The sequence below is a fragment of the Medicago sativa genome, chromosome 1 (genome assembly GCF_051527215.1).
Source record: "Medicago sativa cultivar Bolivia chromosome 1, Bolivia_mono, whole genome shotgun sequence".
NCBI classification, from domain to species: domain Eukaryota; kingdom Viridiplantae; phylum Streptophyta; class Magnoliopsida; order Fabales; family Fabaceae; genus Medicago; species Medicago sativa.
Genome location: NC_140749.1, coordinates 58,697,275 through 58,717,524, shown reverse-complemented (window position 1 = coordinate 58,717,524; position 20,250 = coordinate 58,697,275). Strand labels below are relative to the sequence as shown.

The 20,250-nt window shown below is 32.8% G+C and overlaps 1 protein-coding gene across 1 annotated transcript; it reads left to right on the top strand.

Annotated features, from left to right (window-relative positions):
- The first annotated feature begins 12,473 nt into the window (after positions 1–12,473).
- Positions 12,474–19,034, top strand: LOC146955817 (glucomannan 4-beta-mannosyltransferase 9-like). Its single transcript, XM_085724010.1, has 9 exons — positions 12,474–12,835; positions 12,915–13,013; positions 15,553–15,805; positions 16,124–16,234; positions 16,452–16,588; positions 16,712–16,825; positions 16,924–17,123; positions 18,138–18,332; positions 18,535–19,034. Exons 1-9 carry the CDS (start codon positions 12,536–12,538, stop codon positions 18,695–18,697), a joined length of 1,572 nt encoding a protein of 523 aa, XP_085580136.1. The 5' UTR covers positions 12,474–12,535; the 3' UTR covers positions 18,698–19,034.
- The last annotated feature ends 1,216 nt before the right edge of the window (positions 19,035–20,250 follow it).

Here is a 20,250-nt window from a genome sequence, read left to right as displayed (position 1 = left end):
CAAGATTCTCCGTGCCTTTCTTATCTTTGATCTCTAAGTCAAACTCTTGAAGCAACAACATCCAACGGATGAGCCTTGGCTTTGAGTCGGACTTAGTAAGGAGATACTTGATAGCTGCATGGTCAGTATAAACAACAATTTTGGAACCTACAAAGTAAGAACGAAATTTCTCCATTGCATAAACTATTGCAAGTAACTCTTTTTCAGTTGTGGCATAATTGATTTGTGCCTCATTTAAAACCTTACTTGCATAGTGAATAGCATGAAAAATTTTGTTCTTACGTTGACCCAAGACCGCACCAACAGCATAATCACTTGCATCACACATTAATTCAAAATTTAAATCCCAATTAGGAGCAATGATTATTGGTGCGGTGGTCAACTTTTCTTTTAAAGATTCAAATGCATCAAGACATTCATTATCAAAAACAAAAGACTTATCTTTGTTGAGCAAGTTGCTCATAGGCTTTGCGATCTTTGAGAAGTCTTTGATGAACCTCCGGTAGAACCCGGCATGACCAAGAAAACTCCGAACACCTTTGACATTCACCGGTGGTGGAAGCTTTCCTATGACAACGACCTTTGCTTGGTCTACCTCAATACCCTTAGCAGAAATCTTATGACCAAGGACAATACCCTCGGTAACCATGAAGTGACATTTCTCCCAATTGAGCACCAAGCTAGTTTCAATACACCGCTTCAGCACGGTATCCAAGCTATTCAAACACGTATCAAATGACGAACCGAAAACTGAGAAATCATCCATGAACACCTCCATGCATTTTCCAATAAGTTTGGAGAAGATTGCTTGAACACACCGTTGAAAAGTTGCGGGTGCATTACACAAGCCAAATGGCATTCTTCGATAAGCAAAAATACCAAAGGGGCAAGTGAAAGCCGTCTTCTCGTGATCATCTGGGTTCATGGCGATTTGATTGTAACCGGAGTAACCATCTAGGAAGCAATAAAAGGATTGACCAGAGAGTCTTTCAAGCATTTGGTCCATGAAGGGCAAGGGAAAGTGATCCTTCCTTGTTGCTTGATTGAGTCTTCTATAATCTATACACATCCTCCATCCGGTGACGGTTCTAGTTGGGATCAACTCATCTTTATCATTTGTGATCACCGTCATTCCTCCTTTCTTGGGAACTACTTGAACCGGGCTTACCCAAGCACTATCCGAGATAGGATAGATCATGCCGGCTTCAAGCAACTTCACTACTTCCTTTCGCACCACCTCTTTCATGTTTGGATTCAAGCGGCGTTGCGGTTGTGCTACCGGTTTAAAGTTTTCTTCCATCATGATCTTGTGCATACAATAAGATGGACTTATCCCTTTCAAGTCGGATAGCTTCCACCCTATTGCTTCCTTGTTGGCCTTGAGAACCTCTACCAACTTTGTTTCTTCATCGATGGACAAGGAGCTACTAATGATCACCGGTTTTGTACCATCTTTCTCAAGAAAAACATATTTCAAATTAGATGGTAAAACTTTTAATTCTACCTTGGTGTCATCAACTTTGGCTTCTTCCTTGGATTCTTCTTTCAAATCTTCAAGTATGGCTTGATTAGGAAGAACCTCCTTCAAGGAATCTAGCTCCTTTAAACACTCTTCAATGGCACTTGCTTCGTCTTCATCAATAGCATTGAGTGCGTCCACCAAAGCACTCTCAAGGGGTGTTCTATTGTGCATTTGCTTCCGAGTAGTCAAGATGACTTCTTCGGTTGCATCCATTTTGAAACATGCACCCTTGTCTTTCGAGTACTTCAAAGCTTCTCGGATGTTGAAGGTAACCTCTTCATCATTTACCTTGACCTTCATGATATTATCATCAAGATCAATCATCATCCGAGCCGTTTGCATGAAATTCCTTCCCATTAAGATAGGCACATCCTCATCTTCTTCGACATCCATAACCACAAAATCAGCCGGAAAAATAAATTTGTCCACTTTTACAAGAACATCTTCGGCCATACCTAGTGGTTTTGCAAAGGATTTGTCGGCCAATTGCAACATCATCCTAGTCCGCTTTATACAAAGGTCACCAACTCTTTTGGCAACGGACAAAGGCATGAGATTGATGCTTGATCCAAGATCAAGTAGTGCTTTACCTACATGTGTTGTGCCAATAGCTACCGGTAGAGTGACTCTTCCCGGATCTTGCTCTTTCTTTGGCATTGTTCTTTGAATAATAGCACTACAATTGGCATCGATTTGGATCGTCTCTTCATCGTTGATTCTTCTTTTCTTGGAAAGGATATCTTTCATGAACTTTGCATAGACCGGCATTTGCTCCAAGGCTTCCGAGAATGGTATATCAATTTGCAACTTCTTGAAGAGTTCAAGAAACCTTGCGTATTGCCGCTCTTTGTCTTTCTTCGATGGAGCATGTGGGTATGGTAAGCGTTGAGCCACCACTTGCTTCTCAACTACTTGTTTCTTCCCTTTATCTCTCCCCACATCTTTATTCTTCCTCTCCATCTCCTCTTGTAACTCTAGATCTCTTTTTTGATTTTTTTCTTTTTCAACTAATGCTTCTTTATTCTTTATATACACTTCCTCCTCTATCTCTACACTATCCTCCTCGAACTCCTCTTTGTCCTCCTTATTGACAACTTCATCATCCTTTTCCTCAACAACAATATCATCACCTACCCCTATACCTACTACTCTCCCACTCCTTGTAGCTATAGCTTTTGACTGCTATGCCTTGTTGTGCTCCTTAGGATTTGGTTGAGTGTTAGCGGTGAAAGCTCCACCTTGCGGAGGACCTTGAGCCATTTGTTGAGCTAACTGACCAACTTGCGTTTCAAGGCCTTTGATGGACGCGTCGGTGTTTTTCTGGTTAGCCATGGACACTTGCATGAATTGTTTCAAGACCTCCTCGGTGCTTTGGGAATTATTCGGTTGTTGGGGGTTATTTGGTGGTGGATTTTGGTATTGATTATTGAATGGTTGTTGGTAAGGTTGTTGGTAGTAGTTTGATGGTGGATATTGATAGTTATTATTGTACGGTGTTCTCCAAGGTCTTTGTTGGTTTTGGTTGGCCGGATACCTTCCTTGGAAGTTGGAAGTACCCGGATTTTGTTGTGAGGTTCCGGCTTGTTGTGATTGGTTAGGCCTTTGTTGGTTTCCCACATAGTTGACCTCTTCCCCTTCAAAAGAACCGGGCTCGGGACAATAGCCGGTGGGATGATCCCCCGTACAAAGTCCACAAGTAAAGACTTGAGCGGTTCCTCCTTCTTGCTTGAGAGATTCAAGAATTTGTTTAGGCATAGCTTTCATCTCCTTTTGCATAGCTTCTAATTGTTGAGTGAGAAGCTTATTTTGAGCTAAGACCGCATCATTTGCTTCAAGCTCAAGGATACCGGCTTTCCTTTGATTAGGATTCCGATTGTGAGAAGATTTTCTTGTGTTGAGCGCCATTTGGTTAATGATTCTGACAGCTTCAGCTGGGTTTTTCAAAGCAATAGAACCTCCAGCACTTGCATCTAGCATCGTCTTGGACATGTCTTGAAGCCCTTGACGAAAAAGATATAGTTGCATTTGGCTATCAAAACCATGCTTTGGACAATTCCTTAGCAATGATTTATAGCGCTCCCAAGCTTCACAAAGAGTCTCACTTTGGCCTTGAGCAAAAGTTGTAATTGAAGTTTTAGCCTCAAGATGCCTATCTTCCGGAAAGAACCTTTCTTGAAATGCTTTCTCTAGCTCACCCCAATTTTCCATCAAAGAAGTTGGTTGATCAAGATACCACTCCTTAGCCTTCCCGATCAAAGAATGAGGAAACAATTGCACAAACACACCCTCTTCCTCATCTTCTTTCATACCAAGTGTACCGGCGGTAACATAGAAGTTGGTAAGATGTCTATATGGATCCTCATGATCCATACCGGTAAACTGGTTATGAGTTATCAAGTTTATCAACCCAGACTTCAGCTCAAAAGATTTGGCATTACGGTTGCCAAGATTAGCTAGCCTCCTCGGACTAACCCACATAGGTAGAGCATTCTCATCTTCATTAGCCATGACTACTTCTGGATCACTCCTCGGAGATGAATGTGCAGAAGAATGTGATGAAGAATCACCTAGTGATATAGTATGCACCGATCCTGACGGAGAAGGAATAAAAAGTAAAGATTCCGGCTGAGCCAGCCTGGCTAATCTCCTAGCTTCCTTTGCTTGCTTTCTAAGTAACCTAGCAGTTTTCTCAATTTCAGGATCAAATTGTAGGTCTTCCTTATCAACGGTACCTCGCATAAACAAAGTTCACCAAGACTATACCAGGTGGTTAGCATAAAAAATAATGAATGACATAAGTGTATAAGTATATGCATGAAAGAATTTTGTGCAAAATTGACTTAACATGACAAAATTGTTTCAATACTTATGATAAAAATTTCCGTTACTCCCCGGCAACGGCGCCATTTTGGTGTAAGATTTTTCCTACACGTCATATAACTATGTACACGTGAGTATATATAGGATCGTTTCCACAGGGAGTTACGTTAATCATAAGCATGTACACAATCGTTCACATTAAGGGTTTGGATATAATTTGTTTGTTTGTAACACTATATCCATATTTGACACTAAAGTAAAAACGAGAGGGGATCGAACTATTTCGCTTGCGGTATAAGATAACGAGCAAGCATAACAACAGCAATCTCTTGATCGATTAACAGACTCTAGCTTTATAACCAATATTATTACAATCATTTCTACAATATCCTTCGTGTCCAAAGCGACATCGTTATTTCTAGGTTATCGTTTAAACATTCGTGTCCAAATTCCTTAAACGATAACAAAGTCGATCGGATAACTTAATCGACCGTGTCCAGCCTGATTAAGTATCCGAAAGCATTAAAAGCTTGATTAAAAGTAATTATCAAAGGTTTACAAACTTGTCAAGAGTGATATAACATAAGATAGATTGTTATTCTAGTTCTAGATTCAAGGGTTTGTGTCCAAATCATCTTGAATCTCTTTGAAAGCATTAAAGCAAGAATAACAACAATATTGAATCATTAAGCTAGAACCTTATATATTAAAAGATCAAAAGATTACATAATAGCTTGATTGTTACCTCAATACTACATAGAAGGTGATAGTTACATATAGACATGTAAACTAATGCAAGGAAGGAAGGAAAGATGAAGATTCCATGCCAAGATCCTTGATGTCTCAATGAATCTAGGGTTGAATCTACTCCTTAATCACTTGCTTTGTGTTTCTCTCTTTGAAATAGCTCTAACCTCTCTCTAGAAATGTATAAAATGTTTCAATGGAATAGTGAATAGTCCTAGAGAGAGGGAAAACTTGTATTTAAATGGGCTAAAAACGTGTAATCTCGCTTAAGCGAGATACATCTCGCTCAAGCGAGAAGCCTAAATATCCAATCATGGCCAATGAAGTCTTGCCACGTAGCCCTGCTCCTTGATGAAGTTGCATCTCGCGTAAGCGAGTTAGACCTCGCGTAAGCGAGGTTGCTTGAAACTTAAACCGCCTTAGAATCCTGCTTGAGCGACATGGAAGCGAGATGGAAAGCGAGATGCTCATCTGATCCCTGGAGAAATCTCGCGTAAGCGAGATGATCTCGCGTAAGCGAGTTTCTAAGATTGCACAAGCGACCTGGAAGCGAGTTGGAAGCGAATGTTTAGTTTCTCCCTGGAAGAATCTCGCGTAAGCGAGATGACCTCGCGTAAGCGAGATTTGCTTGGTTCACACAATTGAGTTTTGGTCCTTGCTTGTCATTTCCTGCATAAATTGGGTAGAATTAGGCATATAAAGCATAAATGGTATAATTACAACAATTGATTGCTTTTCCGTAGATAACTTGCATAACAAGTCACTAAAAATGCCTCTTTTTCCACATGAAATATATTACTTTTGAGCACTTATCAGTGCTCTCGGCTTATCTTGCATTGCGAGTAAAAGGACCGCATCGCAAAACAATTTCCCTAAAACTTAGGGAAATGAACACCTATAAATATTGAACCCCTAGGTCTGTTGAAAAATATATTTTTGATGAGTAGACGAATGCATACACACAATTCCTGAAGGATTGGAGAGGCCATAGCCATTCGAGAGCCAAGTAATCATCAAATGGTAATCCTTTTCTCATGTTTATTCATGTATAATTATATGTGTTTAGAAATCATGAGTATCTAAATCCTCTCTAGGTTAGGTCATGAAATGGAAACTTCCCTGTAATTATTTGTTCATGTAACTTTAAATGATTCTATAAATATTCAATCAATTACTTTCTTATTTCATTTGGTTAATCCGTTCTTAATACTTTATGTATGATCAATGAGTACTAATCCTAACTTTGGTCCATAAATCAAATATTAAGCACAATGATTACTAACCACAACTTTGTTGGCTTGACCTAGTTTAACCATTTAGTTATTGATTAGATTTATACATAAACTATTAATAATTGTTACTTAATTTGGCGTTCTTAAATCTTCAAATTGGTTAGGGATCACCTAAGACATTAGGGAGTGTGACCAATTAAAGAGTGTTAGTGACCAAGACATTGGCCTAACTATTTTGATCAAAGATATTGAAATCAAGTAATCAGTAGTACTATATTCATAGTTTGTAGTTACTCAGATAATCCACGAACGAAAAATTTAACATGACCTAGTCGCTTTCTCACTCTCTTATAAAAATCAAAACTAATCATATTAACAAGTACAAACCCCCCATTTTACTTCAAATACCCTAATTATAATCACAGTCGTGAAGTTGAAACTAAACAATCCATATAGAGACGAACTCTTTTATAAATATTACTACTTATTGATATACTAGTACACTTGCTAGTAATTTGTCATCATAGATCAAAAGTCAGAAAAACTAAAATAGGGGATGAAAAAATTGAATTGTAAAATAGGGGTATCAAAACATCAGAAAAAAGAAATTACGGGTAACAAAAGTACATATAAACCAATAAATATTTGCTTACCAATTCTTCAAGAGAATTTCTCTATCTGCCCTATAAAACACATGGGCTTACATGTGCTTCCATTGATACCATATTTATTTCATTGTGGATATGATATATGTAGGAGTTAGGGTTCGAACTCCAAACATCGTATTTATTCATTTTAACATGTGATTTTTTTTGGGTCAAGTAGCCTAGTGGCTATAAGTCACCTTTTTCAAGGTGAATAAATTGGGTGTCTGGGGTTCGAACCTCGGCCCATACATATAACAATGCATCTTCCTATCTTATTGGTATAAAAGTAAGGTACATTGAGGAACACATGACACATGCATAAAATAGCTATCACTAGAACAAAAACATGTGCGTGCATTTAATCCACTGAAGAAAAAACTTACTTTGGAGAATGGTAGATAGGTTCATTCTCAATTCTCAAATTGAAGGAGAAGAAGAAATTGGACTGGTAGATATGTTCCTTCTACTAATGTTTTTTCAATAGGACGTGAAGATGTTGGTATTGTGCCGGTTCAAAATCCAATAGGGTAGCCAGCCCCCCCCCCCCCCCCCCCCCCCCCCAACATCCATTTTTAAAAAAATTCAATATAGATCCCATTTTTTTGTTTTTTTTTTTGACTTGCTCTTTTACCGTTCAAGCTAATTAATGAGCTTGTCCCGTTTTTTTATAGCTCAAGATACAATACTTTTTTTGAAGGAGCTAAAGATACAACTTACGACTCCACGCTGCAATTATTGTCTTTGAATTTTGATCTATTCAATCTGCATAAAGAAACTGCAAATACTATTCCCAGAAGTTTTTTTTTTTTTTTTGTAAAGACTAAATTTAGATAATTAGATCAAAGAATATTTTGCATGGACTAAAAACTATATTTAACCATCTTGTGTTTTTAGTATAGCATGGTATAAATTGTCCTTTTAATTTTCTGAGCAACAAATATTTAAATTATCTTTATCCTATATTTTTTTTATATGCAAAATTAACAGAAGGAGGTGATATATATGAATAACATATATATTTTATTTCGCCAAATAAAATAACATATATATTTTATATTATAACTGTTGAACTCGTGACATATAAAATCGTCTGTGTATAAATATTTTATATTGAAGTAGCAAAACCTGAATCACACCTGAGAAATGGAGGCGTTTCAAGTAGCAAGTGAAGTAGTTGGTATAAAATCAGAAAACCTTTGAGAGTGCCAATGCTGAGATGGACAGTTTATTTATTTACCAATTTTCAAGATAATTTCTCTATCCCTCCCTAAAAACACATGGGCTAACCAGAATCGTGTGCTTCCATTAATACCTTGACAAATATTGTGATTAATATTTGTACTCATACAACTGTCGTGTTGGTATAAAATAATATATTTCAACAACATTTTGTTCCGTGCTGCTTCTACTATTTCAAAGTAAGCTACATTTCGTGTAACAAAAAAAAAAAAAAAGAGTAAGCTACATTTAGCACCACATGAAACATGCATAACATTACTATTAGAACAAAAACATGTGCATGCATTGAAGAAAAAACCCACGATTTAGAGAGTGGCACGTAGGTTCATTCTCAAATCGAAGGACAAGAAGAGATTGGAGTGGTAGATAGGGTTCCTTCTTCTAATATTTTTTTCAATAAAGACCAATGACTTGGCCAGGACCTTAGCATAGTGGTGCAAATTTTTCTAAATAATATAATAATAATAATGATAATTTTTCTTATAATATTATATATGTGCGCGTGGAGATAAAAATACAGTTGTCCCGTAAGTGTAGCTCAGTTGGTAGCTACCAGGGACAATGTTTGCAGGGGCCGGGGTTCGAACCCCGGATTCCCCACTTCTCCACACTTTAAAAGTGTGTGATCTAGCCACTAGGCTATTGAACCAAAAAAAAAAAAAAATACAGTTATTTATATGATAAAGACAAATATTAGAATTAAAAATTTAAATATATTTTCAAATACGTTTGCTAAAAATTGCTCACTCCGTCTCATAATATGCGAGCTTCTTGTTCATTTCATACATATAAAAAAAATGTATAAGTAAAAGAGAGAAAAATGATTTTTAGTCTTTTTGTCAAGTAATGGTGCATTCACCATTATCATAAATGTAAAGTGGAAGATGTTGAATTAAGAATAATAAAAGTAGTATTAACTATAGTGTATAATTGGGAAAAGGTAATTAATATTGCATTGAAAAGTGAAATAGGTCAATTATTTTGGTACAATATTTTATTGCAAATGACACAATTATTTTGAGACGGAGGAAGTAGATACTTTACGGAAAAAATTCTATTATGAAATCTTTTACTCCATCCGTTTCAATACGAGTGTCGTTTTAGTAAAAAAAAATTGTTTCAAAATATGAATGTCACTTGCACTTTTCAATGTAGAATTATTATTTTACTTCCAATTGCACCCTCTAATTAATTGAGTGTACACTACTTCCAAATCAATATATCAATAGTAAATAAGGCTAGTTTAGTAAATTTTTCATGTCTTTTGACATTATTATTACATTTCTTAATTTGTGTGTAAAAACCTTAAACGATACTCATTTTGAAACGGATGGCGTATTTATTATAGGTTGCAAATACCGAAAAGATTCTCATGATCTCATTCAGCGGCAAAGTACTTAATTTTTAATATACGATGACATAGGTTTGATTCCTATTTATGTTATTTTGTCAGAATATTTTGAATGTGTTTAATAATTTTTTTAATAATTTATACAATATATAAAGAAAATAACCCCATTTGACTTTTTTGAACTGATTTTTTCTCTTTTCAAAATTACCCTCAGCATTCAATACAAATAACACATATAACAAATAGGTAAGAGTAAATTCAAATATTAAAATAAATTCTAGAAAAATTAATAAAATTAAAAAATTAGAAAAAATTAAAAAATTCTGGAAAAATGAAAAAATATGATTAAAAAATGAAAAAAAATAATATTAAAAAAACAATTCTCGAAAAATTAATAAAAATGAAAAAAATCTGGAAAAACTAATAAAAATGAAAACATTTCTAGAAAAATTAATAAATAATAAAAAAATATGGAAAAATTTTAAAAAATGAAAAAATTCTGGAAAAAATTAATATAAATCGAAATTTTCGAAAACATTATAAAAAATATGAATTAAATTAAATATATAAAAACGTTCAAAAATATAATATTATCTGATTATTTTGATTTTGAAAATTAATTTCCAAAATTTTATTTTATTCAAAAATATAATCTACATGAATAGCAGTATACAATGGATATTGATTGACACCGGTATATAAGTCATGTTATAATGTTGAATAATAAGCCCTTAATTCTATTCTTCATGATCTAATGTTATGTTTTTTAAATTATGAAAATATTTTCCAATATTTTTATTTTTTGAATAAAAAATAAAAAAACAAACTCTTTAATTTCGAAAGAAAAATCTGAACTTTTTTTTAAAAAAATTCGAAATATATTTTTAGTATTTTCAAAAATTTCAAAATATTTTAAGTTCCTGAATTTTACATTTTTTTATAAAATAAAACTTCTTACTTTCCAAAAAAAAAAATTTATAGGGGGCTAAACTAAAAGTGCCCTATATTACATGGGGCAAAGACCTATTAACCCTAAAATAATTGTTGGTATAATGGTACATACTATTGGATTTTACGTCAGGTACTCTGTTGAACACTTGCATATTGTGCATTTTTAAGGTATATTTAGTTAAAATAATATAGTTGAAAAGTTAAAATGGGCAAAACAAGATCAAGGGCACACCTTTACCACTAGTGTACACCATACACATCCACAACTCTCAAAATTAAGGTTTATAAGTGTGTTATTCAGTCTTATAATATTATTGATGAAACATTTATTTATAAAATTATGCTTGAATTAAAAAACAAAAAGAATATGTGTGTAAGTAATCATGTTTGATGTTATAAACATTTTTAGACCTACGACCTCAATCATTTTTTAAAGTAGAAATTGGCTAAAAAAATGGGTGACAATGTATATATTATATAACTTAAAATGTTCAATTTGTAACAAAAAAAAAATAAAATTAAAAGACTCATTGGTAACAAGAAAACTTAAAGGACTAACCTGTTATAAACATCTAACTTAAAGGACCGCAGAAGCGGAGTCATTTTATGATCTTGTTCTGTTTGCGCTACCACTCCACCTATTGACTGCCTCATGGATTTGTTGTATGGATTATGGTGGGCCGATCACTTTTTCTTCGAGATCAGGAGTTAATGTCTAGTTTTTAGGTTGGTCATGGTGTCTTCTCTGGTAGTCTGAGAGTCGAGGGATGCCTTAATGATTTGTTTCTAGAGTTTGTGGGTTGATCACCTTTGCTTCGAGACCGGAAATCAGTTTCTAGACTAAAGTTATTTGGGATTGATTTGGTGTCTTCTCCGGTGAAGTGGAGGTCCAGTGGTGGTGGAATTTGAGTGAGTGTTTGAATATGTATTATTGGGGTGTTTATTTAGGCTCAACTGTGGAAAGAGAGTGTTTGGTGTTATTATATGGGTTTAGGCCAGTTTTGATGGTTTTTTGGTGGTTTTTTTTGTGTGAGTAGCTGGAGATAGGTTTTTGGAGGTGTTGTCTCAACTTTGATTTTCTGCAATTGTGTGAGTTTGGCGTTAATTTTTTTAGTTGACTTTGGTGGTTAGTTTTTTGTTTTGGTGGTAGTTATCAGTTGGGAGGTGTCTTTATTGATGTTTTAATATGCGAGGTATATGTTATATTTTTTTATGTTTCGCCTATATACGATGTCTGTTGCGACGTTGTTTATGTTTCGTCAGTCTATATTCGTCTTGTGGATATACTTAATTATTAATAAAATTTTGCAAAAAGAAAAAAAAAAGTAGATGAAGTTGGGGTGGCGCACATGAACACCCTGGATAACATGTGGCTACGCTAATTATTAAGGACGTGAAGATGTCGGTATTGTGTAAGTTCAAAATCCAATAGGGAAATCAGCCCCAATTTATTTTAAAATTTTCTCAATAACGAACCGATTATTTTTTTGACTCGCTTTTTTTACCGTTGAGGCCATGCTAGACTCAACTTTTTTTCCGTTTAGGTTTAGGCCATGCTAAAATGGCAGCCAATTAATGAGCTTGTCTCGTTTTTTATAGCTAAATATACTATTCAATCTGCATACAGGAAATGCAAATACCATTTCCAGAATAAATTTTTTGTAAAGACTAAATTTAGATAATTAGATTTAAAATATTTTGCATGGACTAATTTTATTTAGCCATTTTGTGTTTTTAGTATAGCATGGTATAAATTGTCCTTTTAATTTTCTGAGCAACAAATATTTAAATTATCTTTATCCTATATATTTTTATATGCAAACTTAACAGAAGGAGGTGATAGATATGAATAACATATATATATATATATATATATATATATATATATATATATATATATATATATATATATATTTATCAAAAAAATATATATATTTTTTTATAGCTGTTGTACTCGTCACAGATAAAATTGTCAGTGTATAAATATTTTATATTGAAGTAGCACAACCTGAATCACACCTGAGAAATGGAGGCATTTCAAGTAGCAAGTGAAGGAGTTGGTATGCAACTTGAGTTTATTTGGAAGCAAATCAGAGAACCTTTGATAGTGCCAATGTTGAGATGGACAGTGTATTTGTGCCTAGGTTTGTCATTGATAATGTTGGTTGAAAAAGTTTACATGGCAATTGTCATTTGTTATGTGAAGTTGTTTAAAAGAACACCAGAGAAGTGTTATAAATTTGAGGCTATCGAAGATGATGTTGAGTTGGGAAACTCCAATTATCCCATGGTTCTTGTCCAAATCCCAATGTACAATGAAAGAGAGGTGAATTTTCAATGTTGACTTTTCATTTTTAAAAGCACAACTTTAACTCATATACATGTGTGTGTTGTTCAAATTACAGGTTTATCAGCTATCAATTGGTGCTGCATGTGAACTCTCTTGGCCTTCTGATAGAATCATTATACAAATTCTTGATGATTCAACTGACCCAACAATCAAGGTATACATGCTATACAAAACTTTTCTTGTTTTTCTTTTTCTTTTTTAACCCATTGAAATTAAAATCTTTCGTCCATGTACATCGTAAGGTATTCCCAAAATTTAGACTATTTAAGATCGTTATGGATTAATCATTGAATCGAAAATAGGACATTTAGTTTATTTTTGATTTTCTTACTAAAGGTGGGCTACTTCCAAACAAACAACTTGAATTTGATCAAGATAAGTTATTTCTTTTGGGTGGTAGTGATATTGTCAAATCTTTCAACACAATGTTCATATAAAATAGAGAATCATGTTTTGGCAAAAAAAAAAAAATGTAGTAGTGTGCAACACAATGTTAATAATTATTAACACTACTTAAAAAAGTTGAACTATTAATATAAAATCATATATGAGTCACATATAAAAGCATATATAATTTGGTATGATAACTTTTTTTTTCTTCACAAAAACAAAACGATATTCATTTATTCAAATTGATATAGTTCATCATTCAACATCACTAAAAACTTATAGAATGAATCTGCAAACAAACTCATAACATTCAAGTCAATAGCCATGTTTCCGGATATGCAACGTTCACGTCAATCTTTGATTGAATAAATGAGTTTTCAATAGGAACCAAATGAACATCGCAACAACGCGAGAAATCAAACAACATCGCACAAGACAACTAACAACACAACGTAACACTCAGACAACAAAATCATGAAGAGAAAAACAACCTAAATACTCTGACGGATCCAGAAATGTTACTTGTCGGGGCAAGATTTTATATGATAAATGTTTATATAAAATTTTTAGCTGTGCAAAAATGATACAACAATAACATCATTATCATTAAGCAAAATACTCGAGATTACAAACACTATCTTGTAAAATAATAGAAAAATTAAAGATTCGTCAACATCGATAAATTAAAATTGTTCTTTTCGTGTCTTTATATTTAAAAAGTATGGTAGAAATTATTCAAAATTTCATCTCAAATGCATTTACACATTTGATTTTATAAAACTCACACTCAAAACTCTTTTTTATGGTATAAATTTTCATTTAATGGGGGCGATTTATTATTTTAAGAGAGTACAATCATTAAAATATCAAAGACTTAACAAATATAATCGGAAGAGTAGTGGCGGTAGTTTCCCCCAATCTACTATACCTAGATTTGTGGCTGCCTAAATCTATGTGAAATCATTTATTTAGATTGAAATAAAGAGAAAAAAAAAATGAACATGGGTGATTTCAGGTAAAAAATTGACCTAAAATCACCCCCTCAATGAAGAAAATTAAAGAGAAAACCTAGAGAGAGAAAACAAGAGCTGGCTTGTTAGAGATGGAGGAGCTGAAATTTTATTAATTCCTTGCTAACTAGTGTTATAAATATCAAAATCCTAGCAGTGGCGGAGCCACGTATATGTCTTTGTGGGCTTGTGCCCCCACTATATTTTCCATAGCATCATATATATATATACACTAAATATTACATTACATATATATCTTCATGAATATTACTATTACATTCCATAGCATCATATATATACACTAAATTTTCCACGTATATGTTTTCATGCATACTACATTACATACATATACACTAATATACACTAATAGAAATATTATTTACTTCTTTATTCATTTATTACATTTACTTAAAAAAAGTTTTATCAACATTTTCTACAGAAGTTATGGAAACAAAAACGTTTGGCTCTGCATCTCTCAACATCTTTTATGTTGGTTTTATTTTTCTTAATAATTAATATATGATAATAATGTAATTATATATTATGAAAAAACTTAAGAGGTTTCGAATCAAAATAAGTTATCAATCTTTCTATTAAAATTACAAAACAAACTTTATTTTTTGTTAGTCATTTTCATTTTTAAATGTGTCTTTAGTTAGTTGATTTAATTTTTAAATATATTTTTCACTAATCAATTTGGTATATACAATGAATAACAAAACAAGTTGAAGAGGTGTTCACAGTTTTGATAAATTTCAAATATTTTAGTGAAAACACATCACACATTTAGAGACTAAAATGATTACTCCAAATTGACATCGACCTATAAATTAGTGTTGTACATCAACGTCTAAACTATATAAGATGACCCTACTAAAAATTAGAATAGGGTTTCTAAATTATTTAAGGTGACTTTACTACAGATTTATATATACATTGCCCCCACAATTCAAAATTTCTGGCTCCGCCACTGAATCCTAGCCGATTTTTTTTTTTATTTTTGTTCTAAAATTCAACTTCTTTTAGTGGTGTTAATAATTATTAATAGTAAATGACATGATTAGTGATGAGATAGACACTCTCTTACTAACACTCTTTTAACAATCACTTTTATTAGATGAAACTCATGTGAGTCTCACACTTTGAAATTAGATCCCACATTTTGTGATGAAAGCCATGTGAATTTTACCTAATAAAAGGGTGAGTGTTACAAAAGGTGTTAGAAAGATGGTGTTTCTAACATTAAAGTTTCAGTAAAAGGTGATTGTAACAAGTGAACCAAATTTTTTGCAGGAGTTAGTACAAATAGAATGTCGTAGCTGGGAAAGCAAAGGTGTGAACATAAAGTATGAAGTTAGGGACAATAGAAATGGGTACAAAGCTGGTGCTCTAAAGGAAGGAATGAAACATAGTCATGTCCTACAATGTGAATATGTTGCCATATTTGATGCTGATTTTCAACCAGAACCTGATTTTCTTCGCCGAACCATCCCTTTTCTTGTCAATAATCCTGAGCTTGGTCTCGTTCAAGCTCGCTGGAAGTTTGGTAATTTCGGTTTTTTTTTTTCTCCTTCAAGAATTGCATTAACTTTAATATATGAAACCCGAATACATAATATGTGTGTGGGTCTGATACATAACGAGAATTATAATAAAAATAATATACATGTAGAATAATTCTAAACAAAGATGCAATAATCGTTGGTCACTAATATATAAGAATATGATGACCACAAAATAAAATAAAAAAATGTATTTTACCTACTATGTTTCTTTTTGAAATATTTAATTTGTGTGTGTGTGTTTTTTTTAAATGTATGTAGATGAGATTTACAATTTGTATGTTTTCCCCCTATGTTCTTAGTGAATGCAAATGAATGTTTGATGACGAGGATGCAACAAATGTCACTTGATTATCATTTTAAGGTGGAACAAGAAGTGGGGTCTTCCACTTACGCCTTCTTTGGCTTCAATGGTAATATTCTCATCTTAGAGATTTCTCCTCATCTTATGCCTAAAAAAAAAATCATCAATTTTCCTTTTCAAAAAGAATAGTGGAACTGGAAGTAGTATATTATAATGGAAGTTATAGTTTCATGTTTTCTTGTGGTCTCTTGGGATGTGGCATGATGAATAATTTACATTACATTATCATCAATAATGTTTAAGGTATTCAAAATGAAATGATATAGGGACTGCGGGTGTATGGAGAATTTCGGCTCTGAATGAAGCTGGTGGATGGAAAGATAGAACCACCGTTGAAGACATGGATTTGGCTGTACGTGCCAGTCTCAAAGGATGGAAATTCTTATACCTCTCCAATTTGCAGGTTCCATTTTCTTAATCCAATTTCAAAACCTTTTACTTGTTGTTATGTTACCAAAATATGATGTAACATTGATTTTATTTTAATATATGGTGTTCTTGGTATATGGTATGAATTGATCTATAGGTTAAAAACGAATTACCAAGTACTTTAAAGGCCTATAGGTACCAACAACATCGATGGTCATGTGGGCCAGCAAATCTTTTCAGAAAAATTGTTATGGAGATTGTCACAAGCAAGGTAAAAACATGTTGATCCTTTAATGAATATATTGGCCAATTATAATATAATTTATTATCTGAATTCATCAATGTGCTTGTTTAATTTTACCATTGCAGAAAGTGTCTTTGTTGAAGAAGCTACATATTGTTTACAGTTTTTTCTTTATTCGGAAGATTGTGGTCCACATACACACATTTGTGTTCTATTGCATATTGTTACCTGCAACTGTTATGGTTCCTGAGGTTGTGGTCCCTAAATGGGGAACTGTTTATGTCCCTTCCATCATCACTCTTCTAAAAGCTGTTGGAACACCAAGGTCTTTATTTACTCAACTTTTCATTTCATCTATTTGCCTCAACCTAGGTTTGGTTTTACAGTCACATTACAAAATCACGTTTGGGTTGGTCAAACATAGTTTGACTACATTTAGTTATGTTTGGATTTCAGTCTTAAAATAATTATAGTCCAAAACCTAATTCTATTCTATTCTAAAGCTTAGAGATTTCTAACTTTTTGCAGGGAGATAAAATCAATTCTCAAATTTAGTAACAATGGTAGATAGATATGTATACATACTCAAAAGCAACTATGAAGAGTTGTCAAATAGACCAGGCCAACCTAGGTTTTTATGACATGGTGTGCCCAACTACATATATGGACCAAATTGAGCACGCCTGCTTGATATTGAACATCACATTTTATGTCAGAACCAACTAATATGGAATATGTGGGCTAATGGATTGACTTAACTTGTTATAGGATGCATATTAGTAGAAAATTGTCATAGGAGGGATTCGAATGTGAGACCTTAAAAGAAGCACACTTAAAAGTTCAAACTCAACACGACCTGAGCTTAGATAAATTCTACTAGTAAAAGTTGTAGATGTCATTTGTATAAAATATTATCAACGTAATTTTTTCACACATACAACTAAATAAATCACATCGCGTAGATATTTGACGAGATATTTTAGAAACAAATATATTATAAATCATATGTAAAAACATTGTTAGTGCATAAAAATTAATCTAAAAAGAAATAATATTAGTACCCATGTTTCTTACGTAAATAACATTGTTTATTTTTTTTTTTGTCAAGAAAAAAACATTGTTTATTTTAAGGAACCCAATGTGCCTCCTAGATCAGCTCTAGTAAGAAAAAAAAATGAAAGTTTTGTTTGATTGGTCAAGATAATTGAAAACTTAATAAGTAATTCAATTGGAGATGTTCTCACGGTCGAATTTCATAAACAAAAGTTGAGTTTAGATTATATGAACTTGTTTTGCAATTAGAACCTCAACGAAGTTACTCAATTTGTTTCTCTTTCAGGTCATTTTATTTAGTTATCTTTTGGGTTCTCTTTGAAAATACCATAGCTCTACATCGAACAAAGGCAACAATTGTTGGTCTACTAGAGACTAGTAGAGTGAATGAATGGATTGTCACCGAAAAACTTGGAGATGCTCTCAAGGGTAAAGATGGTGGTAAAGAACTCAAAAAGCTTCGATTTAAGATTGTAGACAGGTAAAAATACATGTAAAATATTACTCTTATGGTCTCAACAAATATAAGCAAAAAAATCTTTGTATTTTAGTCCATTGTTTTTTTTCTTCTTATATTTAAAACCAGATGGAGTATTTCTTATAGTATTTAATAATTCATTTTTTGTAGTTATATTTAAGTACTTACCTATCTACATATTGTTTTGTTTGTGTTCAATCATTAGGATTCACCTGTCAGAACTTTTTGTTGGATTCTACCTTCTATTTTGTGGTTGCTATGATCTTATGCATGGGAAAAATCAATTCTTCATATTCTTATACATGCAAGCTATTGCTTTCTTCATCCTAGCATTTGGATATGTTGGCACTTTTGTTTCTAACTCCTAGAAGAACTTGGCATTGGCAATACTTTATTCACCAATTTTGGTTTTGTGACTTCAACTTACATAAGCATGAAGAAAATTGCAATATAATATTCATTATTCACAACTATAGCAAAGTTTCTCTACATGATTTTTGGTCAGTTTGGTGGTTATTTTGAAGGGGTTTAGATGTGAGTAGCATGTCTTTGGTTGGTTTATCTCAATTTTATTTGATGTACGGTGTATATGGGTGTTCGTTTGGGTATCTATATACGATGTCGTTTGCTTTGTTGTTTTTGTCTTGTCTGTACTTATTCTCCCTTTATTTTTAATAAAGTTTGCATTATTCAATGCGTATTCAACTTTTTGAAGTTTCAATTTTAATATCTAAAGTTCTTGGTTAGTTAAGTCTGCAATTGATCAGCTCTATTTTCCAAGAAGAAAACTAGCATGATGAATCTATTACATCATGATGCCCTAACCCAATTACAACAATATCATTTTCACGGAAACTAACTATTCGGGCTCTTATCTACATACATCATGATTGTAAATCACAACAACGGTCTCAATGCTTGATATTGCGGAGAATTGTAAAATTTAGTTGATTTGTCCTAAAAAACTGTCTCATACAGTCGTAGACACATAAAGAACCTTAATTTTTCTGTCTAGATCGAGCTCATAAAATGTTTTCTCAAAACCCTGCAAACAAGTTGACAAACCAAAGGTCCCAATAGAAAGAGTCTAAAGCTAGAGAGCTGCAACAAAATCGTGGTGCCACCGCGATTTTGTCAAACTCGCCGCTTTTCATTTCTCTTTCGAAGTAAATTATTATGTTTTTATAACACATAAAGAGATTTTCAACGAAAATCATATCCACGTGATATTAACTATATAATAATATGATTCATAAACTTTAATAGCATCAATTTTGTGGACCTATAAAAAGATTTAGGCGGATTTCTAACCAATGCTTGACACGAATGTCGACATATCAGCGATTTAAAATATGTTAGATGTTCATGAATGATTATTTTATAGTAATCACAATATTTTTATCGGTAATCATTTCTTTTATAATTAGAAATTTACTTATTATCTTGATTCTATTAGTCATACGTGACCCATGATGTACCTCCCAATTTCTCAAATTGGTATATTTTTCTTTTCAAGAGGCTTGCTTTTTCTTATACTATTGTATTTTTTATTATAATTATATATAGAAGGATTCATATAGAATTAATCTCAACAATTAATACTTTTCATTTAAAAATATAGAATTCTAATGAAAGAAGAAATAAATTCAAGCTTTGTAGATTTCAGTTCATCCTATTAAAGAATTTCACTATTGATAGAAAATAGATGGTTTTTCAGATATATTTTAATATTTTTTTAACATGGAAGGAAATTACACAGAAATAGAAGAAAATGAATTGAAAAAATACAATGAATATAAGATATCAACTCGTGCAACGAACATAAGAGATGAATTCGGGTATTTTTTTTGCGTGTCAAATGGACGTCAAAACGCTACTGCTTGTCTAAGTCTGGTTCGAATACATTAAAAAAATGTAAAGA

Excerpts from the sequence above, each read along its gene's own strand:
- LOC146955817 (XM_085724010.1), top strand. The coding sequence starts at position 12,536 with ATGGAGGCATTTCAAGTAGCAAGTGAAGGAGTTGGTATGCAACTTGAG. Across the intron at positions 16,235-16,451 it reads CGCCTTCTTTGGCTTCAATG|GGACTGCGGGTGTATGGAGA; the intron begins GTAATATTCTCA and ends GAAATGATATAG. Across the intron at positions 16,589-16,711 it reads TATACCTCTCCAATTTGCAG|GTTAAAAACGAATTACCAAG; the intron begins GTTCCATTTTCT and ends ATTGATCTATAG.